Source organism: Equus przewalskii, chromosome 3 (genome assembly GCF_037783145.1).
Source record: "Equus przewalskii isolate Varuska chromosome 3, EquPr2, whole genome shotgun sequence".
Taxonomy (NCBI): Eukaryota; Metazoa; Chordata; class Mammalia; order Perissodactyla; family Equidae; genus Equus; species Equus przewalskii.
The window spans coordinates 66,723,714-66,737,281 of record NC_091833.1 but is presented as its reverse complement, the minus strand read 5'-3'; the positions used below and the strand labels follow the sequence as shown (position 1 = coordinate 66,737,281).

The 13,568-nt window shown below is 36.4% G+C and overlaps 1 protein-coding gene across 1 annotated transcript in view; it reads right to left on the bottom strand.

Annotated features, from left to right (window-relative positions):
- LOC103552786 (transmembrane serine protease 11F) overlaps window positions 1-13,568 on the bottom strand; it is a 98,633-nt gene that overhangs the window by 21,895 nt on the left and 63,170 nt on the right. The window contains exon 5 of the mRNA XM_008523002.2: window positions 625-692. Coding sequence (XP_008521224.1) covers window positions 625-692 — 68 coding nt within the window. The remainder of the gene's footprint in view (window positions 1-624; window positions 693-13,568) is intronic.

The following is a 13,568-nucleotide window of genomic DNA, read 5'->3' as shown; positions in this document are numbered from 1 at the left end:
GTGTGTGTGTGTATTGATTGAAATCCACAGAAAAAGTTTAAAAACTTTCATCAAAATAGGTAGAAAACAAGATATATTATTCTAGTAAATACCAAGCCTTTTGGACATTCCATAAAAAGCATATTCAGGATGGATTCTAGTAATTTATTTCAATCTCTGATAACAAGCGTATGTTCAATTTATGTATATTGTCTTTCATCAGAGCATAAAAATAAAAAGGCTTTAGGAATAATAGTAAAAATGCAATGGCATTAAAGGAAAACCTTATTGTAGAGAAAGTCATAGTCTGTTGGGTAGGCTTAAAGTGAGGACAATCAAAAGGCACTGGCTTAAGTTCTACTTAACCCCTAGCTCAAGGAGCGGGGCGTGTCAGCAGCATCATCCCTCCTCTTCCGGTGCCCTTTCTTTTTTAAAAAATCTACTAACTGACATTGCCTGTTGTCATGGAGCACTTTACATCTTTCTATTGTGACTGGGAAATGGCTAGGTAGTATAAACTGGGCTGCTCAGGATTGATGAAACCTTTGTGTTCCCACAAAGATTTGCTCAGGGAAGCTGAGTGATTGTGTTAATCAAATACTTGTTAACATTACTGGTTTAAAGTTGCAAACCAAGTTTACATACCTTAATTTGATAACATGAGATTTGATAAACCGACCTCCTCCAGAAGAATGTCGAAATATCCTAGACATCTGATTAGAAAAATTTTAAAATGTAAGTATTAGTCTTAAGAAAAATGTTACTCTTAGTTTTATATAGAGGCTTGAGGCAAAGACAGGGATTTTGGCTTATTCTCAGACATGTGAACTGGTTATTCGCAGTGGTAAGATTAAACCGGGTTCTAATCCTTGTAGAACTGAACAAATTTAACAAAATTGTTCAATTTTGCTAAGCCTCTATAAAATGGGATAATAACGATATCTGCCTCATAGAGTTGTTTTGAGGATTAAATGAAATAATGTATATCACAGAATTGACACCTGTCTGGCATATTGTAAACTATTGATAATGTTCATTTTGATTATTGTCAAATGAATTAAAGTATCCATGCTATTTTTTAAGGCAGCATCCTCACTTTTAAGAATGTCCACCCTAAGTTTGCCTTATTCTCAAATATGGCATCTAGTCCACTATGGATATCAGTTTGTTGGTTTCTTCAGTGATTATCCCATTAGTCGAGCATTTGATATAGCATGTAACAACATCTGTTGTATGACTCTGATACCCTCACTTGTTAGTCATCTCTGTGTGGCAGGTAGGCTTTCACAACTGGTACTAGTTTGGGAATAAGTTTCACCACACTCTGTACTAGTCAGCATTTTATTGCTCAGCTTTTCCAGTCTGAACCATTGAAGGATTTTGGATGCTCAGTGCACTGATTTCCTACCGGGACCTGATTCCCAAAAGACTGTTGAGACTCTACCTTACAGACAAAAAAGCCCTGGACTAAGAGTCAGAAATTGTGGGTCCACGCAAGTTTACGTAAGGCCCACTTCCACAGTAAATCTTCCTCCCCAGTTACTACATCCTCTGGGAGGGAGAATATTGCCTCCCTCCCCACAAGATTCCTCCCTCTCCCTGAATCCTCTAAACTAGTAACAATTAGGTAGATTTTACCTCCGAAATACTGAATTTACCTCCCTTGTTTCAATTCCATTGCTTTGGTCTAAAATCATCTCCTTCGAAACTTGTGCTTGGGCCTTTGCAGCAGGCCCCTCACTGGCACGTTTATGTGGTTCTAATCTATCTTTTATCATCTATCTTTCCTCCCCACAGTTGTTCCCTCCGAGTGTTAGCAGCCGGGGTGTTATCTCTAAAGTACAAGTCTATTATGCTCCTGCTTCAAGTCCAATGTCCTCCTCAGTGTGAGCGCCACAATCTGATCCCTTCATTGGCCCTTGCCCCACCCCTACTTCAATGTCTGTTGTCTTATCTACCGAATTACCTGCTCTTTCCTAATCCCACCTAGACTGGTTCACACTCTATGACTTTGCACATGCATTGCCCTCTTCCTAAAATACACTTTTTTCTCAGGCTAATTTCTTCAATGGCAATTCTGCTTTTCTCCAGAAACTCTAGTGGCAATTAAGTTATCTTTGACTTGCCCTCCTCAAACAAAGTTGAACATTCCTTTGTTTGGGGCCACTCTATCATCTTGCACATGATTCTGTTATAGTGATTATCACACTTGTTTACAGCTGTCTTTCTCACTCTAGACTGTGAGCTGTGTGACAGCAGGCAGTGTGTCTGATTCACCTTTGTATCTTCAGTGTTTGGCACACTGCCCTCCCCATGGTAAACCCTCAATGCATGTTTCATGGTTAAATCCATGAATGAATAAATAAGTAAATGAATTAAGAATCAACAACACAGTAAAGAGAAGAAGATAATAACATACGGTTTTGTTTTATCTACAAATCATGTTGCCAAAGGCAAGTAGAAATCTGTGGGAATCTAAAGCTAGGTGGAGCCAGGAGAACCCAGTGGTGACTGCCCCATGGATGGTCATTCCAGGAGTTTGGATCAATTCTGAGTTGTGTCACTTATGATTTCACTAAGCTTCTCTGAGTTCATTTTATTTCCATCTCCCAAGGAACAAGGGGAAAATATGATTTTAAGGTCTGCAGCACTTTCTGTAAATGTCCTGGAATTTTGAACTGTGTACATAATGGCACTATGGGAAAGGATCAGGATTCTGTCATATCAGAGGATAAGAAAGTATCAAGAATCTGCTCAAACTAAAACGTGATATTAACAATCTACCCAAAATGGATAGTTTCTGGTATAGTACAGTATTGGTGTGACCACTATTAATAGCTTACATGTATTAAGTCCATGCTACATAGTAGGCGTTGGACCGATTCCTTTGTTTATACTTAACACCACCTTATGAGGAAAGTATTTTCTTTATTTTCATCAGTCCCATTTTACACTTGAAGAAGTTAAGGCTCAAGACACTTAAGTAAACTTATGGCATAGGAAGTAGAGGTTCTGCATATGAACCCAGGGAATCTGGCTCTAGATCTTGTCTTCAAGTACATTAAGTGACATTGACAACCCGGAGTTCCTCATACACTTGACGACAGATGTTCAGGTAGGTGGGGGTAGAGAGGTCCTGGAGCAGAAAACCCCTTAAAGAAGGCCTCAAATACATCTTTTTCCCTGAATCCAAATCTCATGAAAGATAATCTCCGGGGGGGTTGCCTTTTTTCTGCTTCTGAGTTTCATAGAGCTAAGGGAACTGTTCCTCTTCAGACACCTAAGTTTAATTCAAGTTTCTGTTTTTCTCTTGGGAACTCACTAATATTATATCGAGTCTAAATTACAAAAATTAATTGTATCTTTCCCTTTGTATGGTACAAACCTAAAAATAGATCATTTTACTAGAGATTATTCCATTTAAAACAAGATAATGTCTAAGCTCATGGTAAAATGGGAAAAGAAAAGTTCACCTTAAAATGAGATGCCAATTATAGTCATTAGTTTGAATACCAGCATTAAAAAACGTGTTTGAAATATTACGTGTGGCTCTGACTAATTGTACACCCAGTTACTGTCTTTGGCAAGCATGAGCCTCTGCGTTCCCTCTGGCTGGGAAGTGCACGCAGATTAAGTCCTCATGGAAGATCTGTAGTTACCGGATGCCAGCTAGGGAATCCCTTTCCAGGCCCGCCCATGAAAATAGGTCAGGCAAACTCTGCAGATTTCCTGCTACGCTCAGCGGAATATGTGCCAGCAGAGGGCAAATATACCAACAAAACAGATCGCTTTTTCCCTTCCTCTCCAAGGAATCTTCCTGCTAGCTTGAAAGGATCTTTCCTTCCTCTAAACTCCTAAAATACTCATCATTAGAGTCACATATTTGACAATTATATTCTGCAGTGGGACAGCTGTCATATTGTTAGATCATCTTGTTAGCTCTTAAATTATTATGTAATTTTTCAGTTTGTATTATTTCCCACGCAAAACTTTCATACATAAACCATATTATAAACTCCAATAAGGAAGGCAATGTACTATACAGACTTTGGTCTTCTTTGCAGACTTGCAAAAGTAGGTGCCCAATAACATTTTCGTTAATTGGTTAATTCTCCAGTTATAGTTTTAAACAACAGTGTGAAGAAAAACATGCTGGCTTTTGTATCTCTTCATGACTCTTTCGCTAAACCCTGTCTCCTTCCATTTTTCTCACTTATTTATTCATTCAACACAATTGATTAGGAGAGTCCTATATTTCAGGCACTGTGACAACACTGGATAAAGACTAGTGGCCAAAAAGTTGGGGTTCCTGGACTCACAGAATAGGGAGATAGACAGTAATGAACAAGAACAAATTAATTATAAAAGGCAACTAGTATAGTAAAGTAATATAGGATAATGGCTGGGAGTCTATAATCAAGAAGGGTTCTCTGTGGAGGTGACATTTAAGTGATATCTGAAGGATCAGAAGGAGTAAGCAACCAAAAGAGCAGGGTCATGGGGCAGGCAGAAGGAACAGAAGGTGCAAAGAATCCAAAAGAAGGCCAATATGGGTAGAGAGCAACGAGCAAGAAGGAGAGTGTAGAAGCTGGAGGAATAGTCAGAGCCAAAGCATTCAGGTCCTTGGAGGCCTCTGCAAGGAGTTTGGATTTTATTCTTAGTATATTTGGAAGCCACTTATGAAGTTTTAAGCAGAAGAATAGCATAATGTGTTTTTAAAAGATCATTCTGGTTGCCATGTAGACAGGATATTAGAGGGAACCTGAAGTGGAAGCAATAATAACTGTGAGCTGCTCATATGAGGGAATAAATGAGCTAGGTCTGGGATGGAGACAGTGAGTTAGAAATAGAAACAGGACTTATAAATGGATTAGACATGAGAATAAGAGAAATGTAGGTATTCTAACAACTAGAGGGACAGAGATGTCATTTGTTGAGTGGAAAATAATAGGAATGAGAGAATGGGAGAGGGAGCAACTTTGAAGAACTGGATTTAGATATGATAACTTTGAGATGCTTGTGAGAGATCCAAGTGGGAATGTCAAGTAGACCATGAAAGGTACAACTCTGGGGTTCAGAGAAATCTGTGTTAGAGATTAAAATTTGGGGATTAGAGCTATTGTATCTCCATCAGTACTTTCCCTTTTTTCTGTTTAGAACCCCTCTTTCCTATAGAGAACTCATTCTATATGGTTCAAATAGAACTAAACTTGCTCCCTTTTCCCATCTCTCATGAGGATGGCACAGTTTTATTCTCTTAGTCACAGTGATTAGTGTAGGGATGGGCAGATGTTCCAAATTTGGCCAACTAGATTGGTTCTTCAAACTTTCCTCCAAGGACTATTATGGAAAATTGTCTTTTCTTCAGTTAATAACCTGGGGAATATGAGAATATAGACTAACTATTAGCTATGTTATCTGCCACATGGAGAATAAATAAGAAGTTAAAATCCTGGAGAAATTGTCTGAGCCTCTGAATCTAGCCATACCTGAAGCTAGATGAATCTCTAGATTTTCCCAACAGTTTTGCTTTTTCTTTCTTCCTCTCTTCCTCCTTTCCTTTCCCTTCTCTTCCTTTCCCACCCTCCTTCCCCCTTCCTTCCATTCCTTTTCCCCCACTTCTCTCTCTTTCTTTCTTTCTTTCCTTTGACTTGTTCATTGGGTTTCTGCTATTTTCTACCAAAAGTGCCCTATTTATTGTGGGAAAGAAAGATAATTTACAGAGCCACAGAAAAAAGAGAAGCAACGTCAGGATCATGCCTTGGATGATCTGGAGCCTTAGGCCAATGGGAATTTTACTGTCCATAATCACATACAAGCATATAAAATTTTTCTTCTTTCTTAAAAAACTTCTTAAGAAGCTGAATTCACTTACATGTTGATGAATTGTGATGAAAGAGGAATTGTAGCACATATTTGGTCCCTACCCAAACTGCATTTGCCAGACAGGTGTACTCATCCCCCAGCTTCTATAAGTCTTGATTAGAACAGCTCACACCTGCACTTCTCCTTTCTGACCTGAGCACCCTTCCCAGTGATGTGTGGGAGGTTATGCTCCACCTTCCCTGGGAAGCCCTTGGTGGTATGACACAAACAGCTCAGCCCTCTTACCCCTGGGCAGAACCAACTCTGTGATGTAATTTAGGTTCCAGATCTTCCAGAGAAATCGGGCTGAGGCAGCACTTCTGAAACCAAATCTTGTTCTAGCTGCTGCTTCTGCCCTTTCCTGTTGCCCTCATTTCCTTACAAGTTTTCCTTTTCTTTCTTTTTTGTTTTTTTTTGAGGCAGATTATCCCTGAGCTAACATCTGCTGCTAACCCTCCTCTTTTTGCTGAGAAAGACTGGCCCTGAGCTAACATCCGTGCCCGTCTTCCTGCACTTTATATGTGGGATGCCCGCCACAGCATGGCTTGACAAGCTGTGCCAGATGTCCCCAAAGGTGTTTTTATATTGCAAATGTTATGTTCTCTAAATAGAAAAAACAGATAGAAACTTTTTAAAGATAGACCCGCAAACTTAGTTGTTGTTATAGAACATAAGGAGCACAATGAAGAGGGAAGCTGTTATTGAGACATAAGGTTAGAAAGGTGTAGAGTCAACATCTGTAGCCTTTCCATACTGAAAATCCTGCTTAGTGATGGGAGCCATGGGAATTTTCCAGTCTTCATTTTGGAAATCATCTTTCTATCCAACAATAATAACTGTCATATCATTTACAGTATTAGCTTTTTAAATTATTCTGAGCATTGATTTCCAAAGTGAAGCCAATGTATCATAGAGGTTGTGAAAAGTATCATAACTTCTATTTATATTTATTTTTACATAAAAAAAGTTTTTAGAACACTAGCCCTGTGGTGTGGAATTCTACCAGGAGTGCACTGATTACCTGATGTCTCCAAGGGAAAAGTGGAGATCAGCCTGTTTCAGACTGGTATCTAGCTCTGTGGTAGTCCTAGAATAGGAACCCAGTAATTCCTTCCTGTATTGCATTGAATTAAAAAGTCATACTTCACTTATTAATTTTAACATAATCAAACTAGCAATTCTCAGTATTAAAACAATTATCTTGTTTTAATTACTATTTTAGTCATTTTTAACGCTGCCAATAAAAATGCAGCACATGTCAAACTATAAATCTAGTTGTTAAACAAAACAGTTCCATGAAAAACGCTATCACACATTGGGCTCTGGGATTTTGGATGGGCTTTGGGTCAGAGAAGGACATAAGAGACAATGGCTATCTTTAAACATTTTTGTTGATGCTAACACCAGAGCAGGTGATGCTAACACCTAAATATATAAAACAAATATTAACAGAAATGTAGGAAGAAATAAACACAATATAATAATAGTAGAGGATAGAGGATTTCAATACCCCATTTTCAATAATGCATAGATCATCCAGGCAGAAAATCAATAAGGAAAACAGTGGACTTGAACAAGACTGTAGATCAAATGGACCTAACAGACATATATAGAACATTTCATCCAATAGCAGCAGGATACACATTCTTGTCAAGTGTGTACAGAAGATTCTCTAGAATAGACCATATGTTAGGCCACAAAACAAGTCTTAACAAATTTAAATAGACTGAAATCATATCAAGTATCTTTTTCTGACCACAATGGTATGAAACTAGAAATCAATAATAAAAGGAAAACTGGATTATTCATAAATATGGGAACATAAAACACTACATTCCTGAACAACCAATGGTTCAAAGAAGAAATCAAAAGAGAAAAAAAATCTTCAGACAAATAAATTTGGAAACACAACATACCAAAGCTTATGGGATGCAGAAAAAGCTGTTCTAAGAGGAAAATTTATAGTGATAAACACCTACATTAAGAAAGAAGAAAGTTCTAAAATAAACAACCTAACTTTACACCTCAAGGAACTACAAAAAGAAGAACAAACTAAGCCCAAAGTTAGCAGAAGGAAGGAAATAACAGAGATTGAAGCAGAAATAAATGAAATAAACACTAGAAAACCAATAGAAAAGATCAACAAAACTAAGAGTTTTTGAAAAGGTAAACAAAATTGACAAACTTTTACCTAGACTAACTAAAAAAAAGAAAGAAAACTCAAGTAAATAAAAGCAAATATGAAAGAGGAGACATTACAACTGATACCACAGAAATACAAAGGATCATGAGAGACTATTATGAACAATTATATGCCAACAAATTGGATAACCCAGAAGAAATAGATAAATTCCAAGAAACATGTGACCTACCAAAACTGAGTCATGAAAAAAAGGAAATCTGAACAGACCAATAGGAGAAAAGAGTTTAAATCAGTAATCAATAATCTTCCAACAAAGAAAAGTCCAAGACCAGATGACTTCACTGGTAAACTCTATCAAACATTTAAGGAAGAGTTAACGCCTATCTTTCTCAAACTCTTCCAAAAAGTTGAAGAAGAGAGAATACTTCCAAACTTATTTTATGAGACCAGCATTACCCTGATACCCAAGCTAAATAAGAAGACTACAAGAAAAGAAATCTACAGGCCAATATTCCTGATGAACATAGATGCAAAAATCCTAAACAAAATGCTAGCAAACTGAATTCAACAGCACCTGAAAGAATCATTCACCATGATCAAGTGGGATTTATCTCCAGAATGTGAACATGATTCAACATAAGCAAATTGATAAAAGTGATACACCACATTATCAGAATGAAGGATAAAAATCATATGATTATTTCAACAGATGCAGAAAAAGCATTTGACAAAATTCAACATCTTTTCATGATAAAAGCACCCAACAAATTAGGCATGGAAGGAATGTACCTCAACATAATAAAAGCCATATATGATAAGCCCACAGCTAACATCATACTCAGTGGTGAAAACCTGAAATCTTTTCCCCTAATCAGAAACAAGACAAAGACAGCCACTCTCACTATTTCTATTTAACATAATGTTGAAAGTTCTAGTCAGAGCAGTCAAGCGGGAAAATAAATAAATAAGTAAAAGACATCCCAATCAGAAAGAAAGAAGTAAAATTCTCTCTGTTTGCAGATGACATGATCTTATATGTAGAAAATCCTAAAGGTTTCACAAAAAAACTGTTAGAACTAATAAATGAATTCAGTAAAGTTGTAGGATACAACTCAAAACACTAAAGTCAGGAACATTTCTGTACACTAACAATGAACTATCTGAAAAAATTTAAGAAAATAATGCCATTTACAATAGCATCATGAAGAATAAAATACTTATGAATAAATTTAACCAAGGAGGTGAAAGATCTGTACACTGAAGACTATAAAACACTGATGAAAGTAATTGAAAAAGCCACAAATAAATGGAAAGCTATCCCACGTTCATGGATTGGAAGAATTAATATTGTTAAAAGGTCCATACTACCCAAAGTGATCTATGGATTCAATACAATCCCTATTAAAACTCCAATCGCATTTTTCGCAGATAAAAAAGCAATCCTAAAATTCATATTGAGCCAGAAAAAATCCTGAATAGCCAAAAGAATCTTGAGTGAAAAGACTAAAGCTGGCAGCATCACACTTCCTGATTTTAAATTAAATTACAAAGTTATAGTAATAAAAACAGTATAGTGCTGGCATAAAAACACATATATCGACTAATGGAACAGAATAAGAGTGCCTAGAAATAAACGTACGCATATATGGTCAACTAATCTTCAACAAGGGCACCAAGAATACAAAATGGGAAAATGATAATCTCTTCAGTAATGGTCTTGGGGAAACTGATTTTCCACATGCAGAAGAATGAAATTGGACTCTTATTTCACTCCATATACAAAATCAACTCAAAATGGTTTAAAGATTTAAATTTAAGATTTGAAACCTTGAAACTCCTGAAAGAAAACATAGGGGGGAATCTTCTTGACTTTGGTCTTGGCAACAATTTTTTTGGATATGACACCAAAAGCAGAAGCAAAAAAATAAAAAATAAACAAGTGGGATTACATCAAACTAAAAAGCTTCTGTACAGCAAAGGAAATCATCAACAGAATGAAAAGGCAACTTATGGAACAGGAGAAAATATTTGCAAATCATAGAGCTGACAATGTGTTAATATCCAAAATATATAAGCAATGCATACAATTTGATAGCATAAAAACAAATAACCTGATGTAAAAATGGACAAAGGACCTCAACAGTCATTTCTCCAAGAAGACATATAAATGGTCAACAGGTATATAGCAAGGTGCTCAATATCACTTAATCATCAGTGATATGCAAATCAAAACCACAGTGAGATATCACCTCATACCTGCTAAAATGACTATTATCAAAAACCCCCAAAAGATAATTGTTGGCAAGGATGTGGAGAAAGGGGAACCTTGGTACACTGTTGGTGGGAATGTGAATTGGTACAGCTATTACAGAAAACAGTATGCAAGTTCCTCAAAAATGAAAAATAGAACTACTATATGATCCAGCAATCTCACTTTTGGGTATTTATCTGAAGAAATTTAAATCAGGATCTCTAAGAGATACCTGTACTTCCATGTTTATTGTAGCATTATTCATAATAGTCAAGATATGGAAACAACCTAAATGTTCGTGATAGATGAATGGATAAAGAAATGTGGTATATACATATAATGAAATATTATTCAACTTTAAAAAAGAAGGAAATCCTACCATTTGTGACAACATGGATAGATCTAGAGGACATTATACTAAGGGGAATAAGCCAGACACAGAAAGATAATACTATATACTCTCACTTACATGTGGAATCTAAAATAGTCAAACTCATGGAAACAGAGAGTAGAATAGTGATTGCTATAGCCTGGAGGGAGGGGGAAATGGGAAGGTAATGGTCAGAGGGTACAGAGTTTTGGTTCTGCGAGTTAAATAAGTTCTGGAGACCTACTATACAGCATGGTGCTAGAGGCAAAGGAATCGTAGCTAACCATACTGTTTTCTATACCCAAAACGTGTTAAGAAGGTAGCTCTTACATTGTGTTTTTACCACACACACGCACACACAAATAATAATAATATAATAAAGAGGGCAGGAGGAAACTTTGGGAGGTGCTGGATATGTTTTTCACCTTAATGGTGATGATGGTTTCACAGGTGTATGCTTCTTCCCCAACTCATCGAGTTCTATACATTAAATATGTACAGCTTTTTGTGTATTAGTCATACCTCTATAAAGTGGTTTAAAAATTTACTGAAGAAGCATGATTTACACTATTAATAATTTAAAATATTAATAAATTAGTAAAGGTGGATGTAATGCTTTAGTTACCATCTCTTTTGGCCACCAAAAAAAAAAAAAAACTCACTTTCTATTATATCCAGCATTTGACAGACTCCTGGAGTATGGAAGGCACTAAATATTCATTGAAAAAATACATGAGCAAATAAATTGATGGATTGATGGCTTAATGGGTGAAGGAATCAGAGCCTTTGCATTTTCGTCATCATATTCCATAATCATGAAAGTCAAAACCTTGTTTGTTTCGAGAGACACTGAAGGAAGTTTGGAAGGAGTGGAAAGAATTTTTTAAAAAGTAAGGAAACTAGCTGAATAAAAGGGAAGTGAAAGAGGAAGAGAAAACAGCAGTTAAAACTGAAGCAATATAAGAGAAACTTTCTACATTTCTGAGAAAATATTAGCCTAATAGCCTCTGTTGATAAAAGATAAAAGGCCAATAAATTGCTGTCATTTTAAAAGATATTAGAACCAACCAGAAAACTCTGGCTTGCTTATCATGCACAAATCCACATTGCATAAATATCTTGTTTTTACCATCTTTTGAAAAAAATGAAGTAGAATAAGAAATGTAAAGAGAAAAGGAAATAAAATATTCAACCATATGGAGGTATTGTCATAGAAGGATTGATTCTGAAAACTAGGCCTTGAAATGATAAACTTGGCATGTAAGTGAAGAGATTTTCACTCAAGATGGCAGACTGACCATATGTCCTCTCCTTTTTTGAAGACACCATTAAAATTATAAAAATAGGGATAAATCCATAACACTTACAAAAATCAAAGAGATTTCTTTAGTAGATGAGAGATTCAACTCATTTCCTGAACTCAGCAAATGAACGAAAAATAATTGATAAAGTAAAGTGGGGAAGACACAGACTAGAACAGAATTCTTACCCTCAGCACTACCGACATTTTGGGCCAGACAATTCTTTGTTGCAGGGAGCTGTTCTGTGACTTGTAGAGTGTTGAGCAGCATTCCAGGCCTTTAGAAACTAGATGCCCTAGAATTCCTCCTCCCAGTGTGACAACCAAAAAAATGTCACAGGAATTGCCAAATATCCTTTGGGGGACAAAATTGCCCCCAGGTAAGCACCACTGGACCAGACTATGGGTCAAGGGAGCTTAGCCAAGAAGAGAGTCCATCTGCTCTAAAATCTCCAGGAGAGACTCAGCACTTGTAAATACCAAATCCAAAAAAAGAGGAGGAGATAAAAAGAGAGAGATTACAAAAGCTAGTCACATTGCTATATGTCAGTAAAAACCAGTTAAAAAAATGTACTTAAAAAGATATCAATTCACAATGCCAAAAATCTAGCACCTAGGATTAAAGCTAACTAAAGATAAAAAAGATTTTTAAGAAAACATTTTAAAGCATTGTTGAAACACAGTAAACAAGTTTAAATTTATTTCCCTAGATCTCTGAATTTAAAGAAACTTAAGTCAAAATCCCAATATGAAGGTGCGTGTGTGTGTGTGTACATATGTGTTACTTGATATGGAAAAGGAACAGGTCAAGAATAACCCAGATATACCTGAAGAAGATGATGATAATTCCAGGTGTATGGACTGAATAGTGGCCCCTCAAAAAGATATGTCTAACCACATGTGAATATGCCCTTATTTGGCAAAGGGTCTTTGCAGATGTAATTAAGTTAAGGATGTCAGGATGAGACTATCGTGGATTATCCAGGAACACACTGAACCCAATGATAAGTGCCTTTATCAGAGTAGAGAAATATAGAGACCCAAAGGATAAAGTGAGTGAAGATGGAGACAGAGATTAGAATTATGTAGCCACATGTCAAGGAATGCCTGAAGCCACCAGAAGCTGGATGAGGCAAAAGATTCTTCCCTAGAGACTTCTGAGGCTGTTGATACCTTGATCTCAGATTTCTGGCCTGCATAACTGGGATAGAACAAATTTTTGTTGTTTTAAGTCACTAGTTTTTGGTAATTTGCTACAGTAGCTCTAGGAAACTAATACAACAGGTATCAACACTTATTGTCAGACTGCAGAGGTTAACGCATTATAGTATTGACACAATGAAAAAGAAGGTGATCAGTGGAGCAGATTAGAGAGCCCAGCAACATCCCAACTCATAAATGGAGACTTGATTTGTGGCAGAGATGCCATGACAGATCAGCCAGGAAAGGACTAACTATTCATTAGTGCTGCTAAAATAACTGCTTATGCATATAGGGGGAAAAATGAAATTAAATCCCTAAGTCAAACACATATGTAAATATCAATTCCATATAGAATAGATGTTTAAATGAGAGAGAAAAAACAAAATATTTTTTTAAGACAATGACATCAAGATCAGGAAGGATTTCTTATACAAACCCAAAGGGTACTAATAATAAA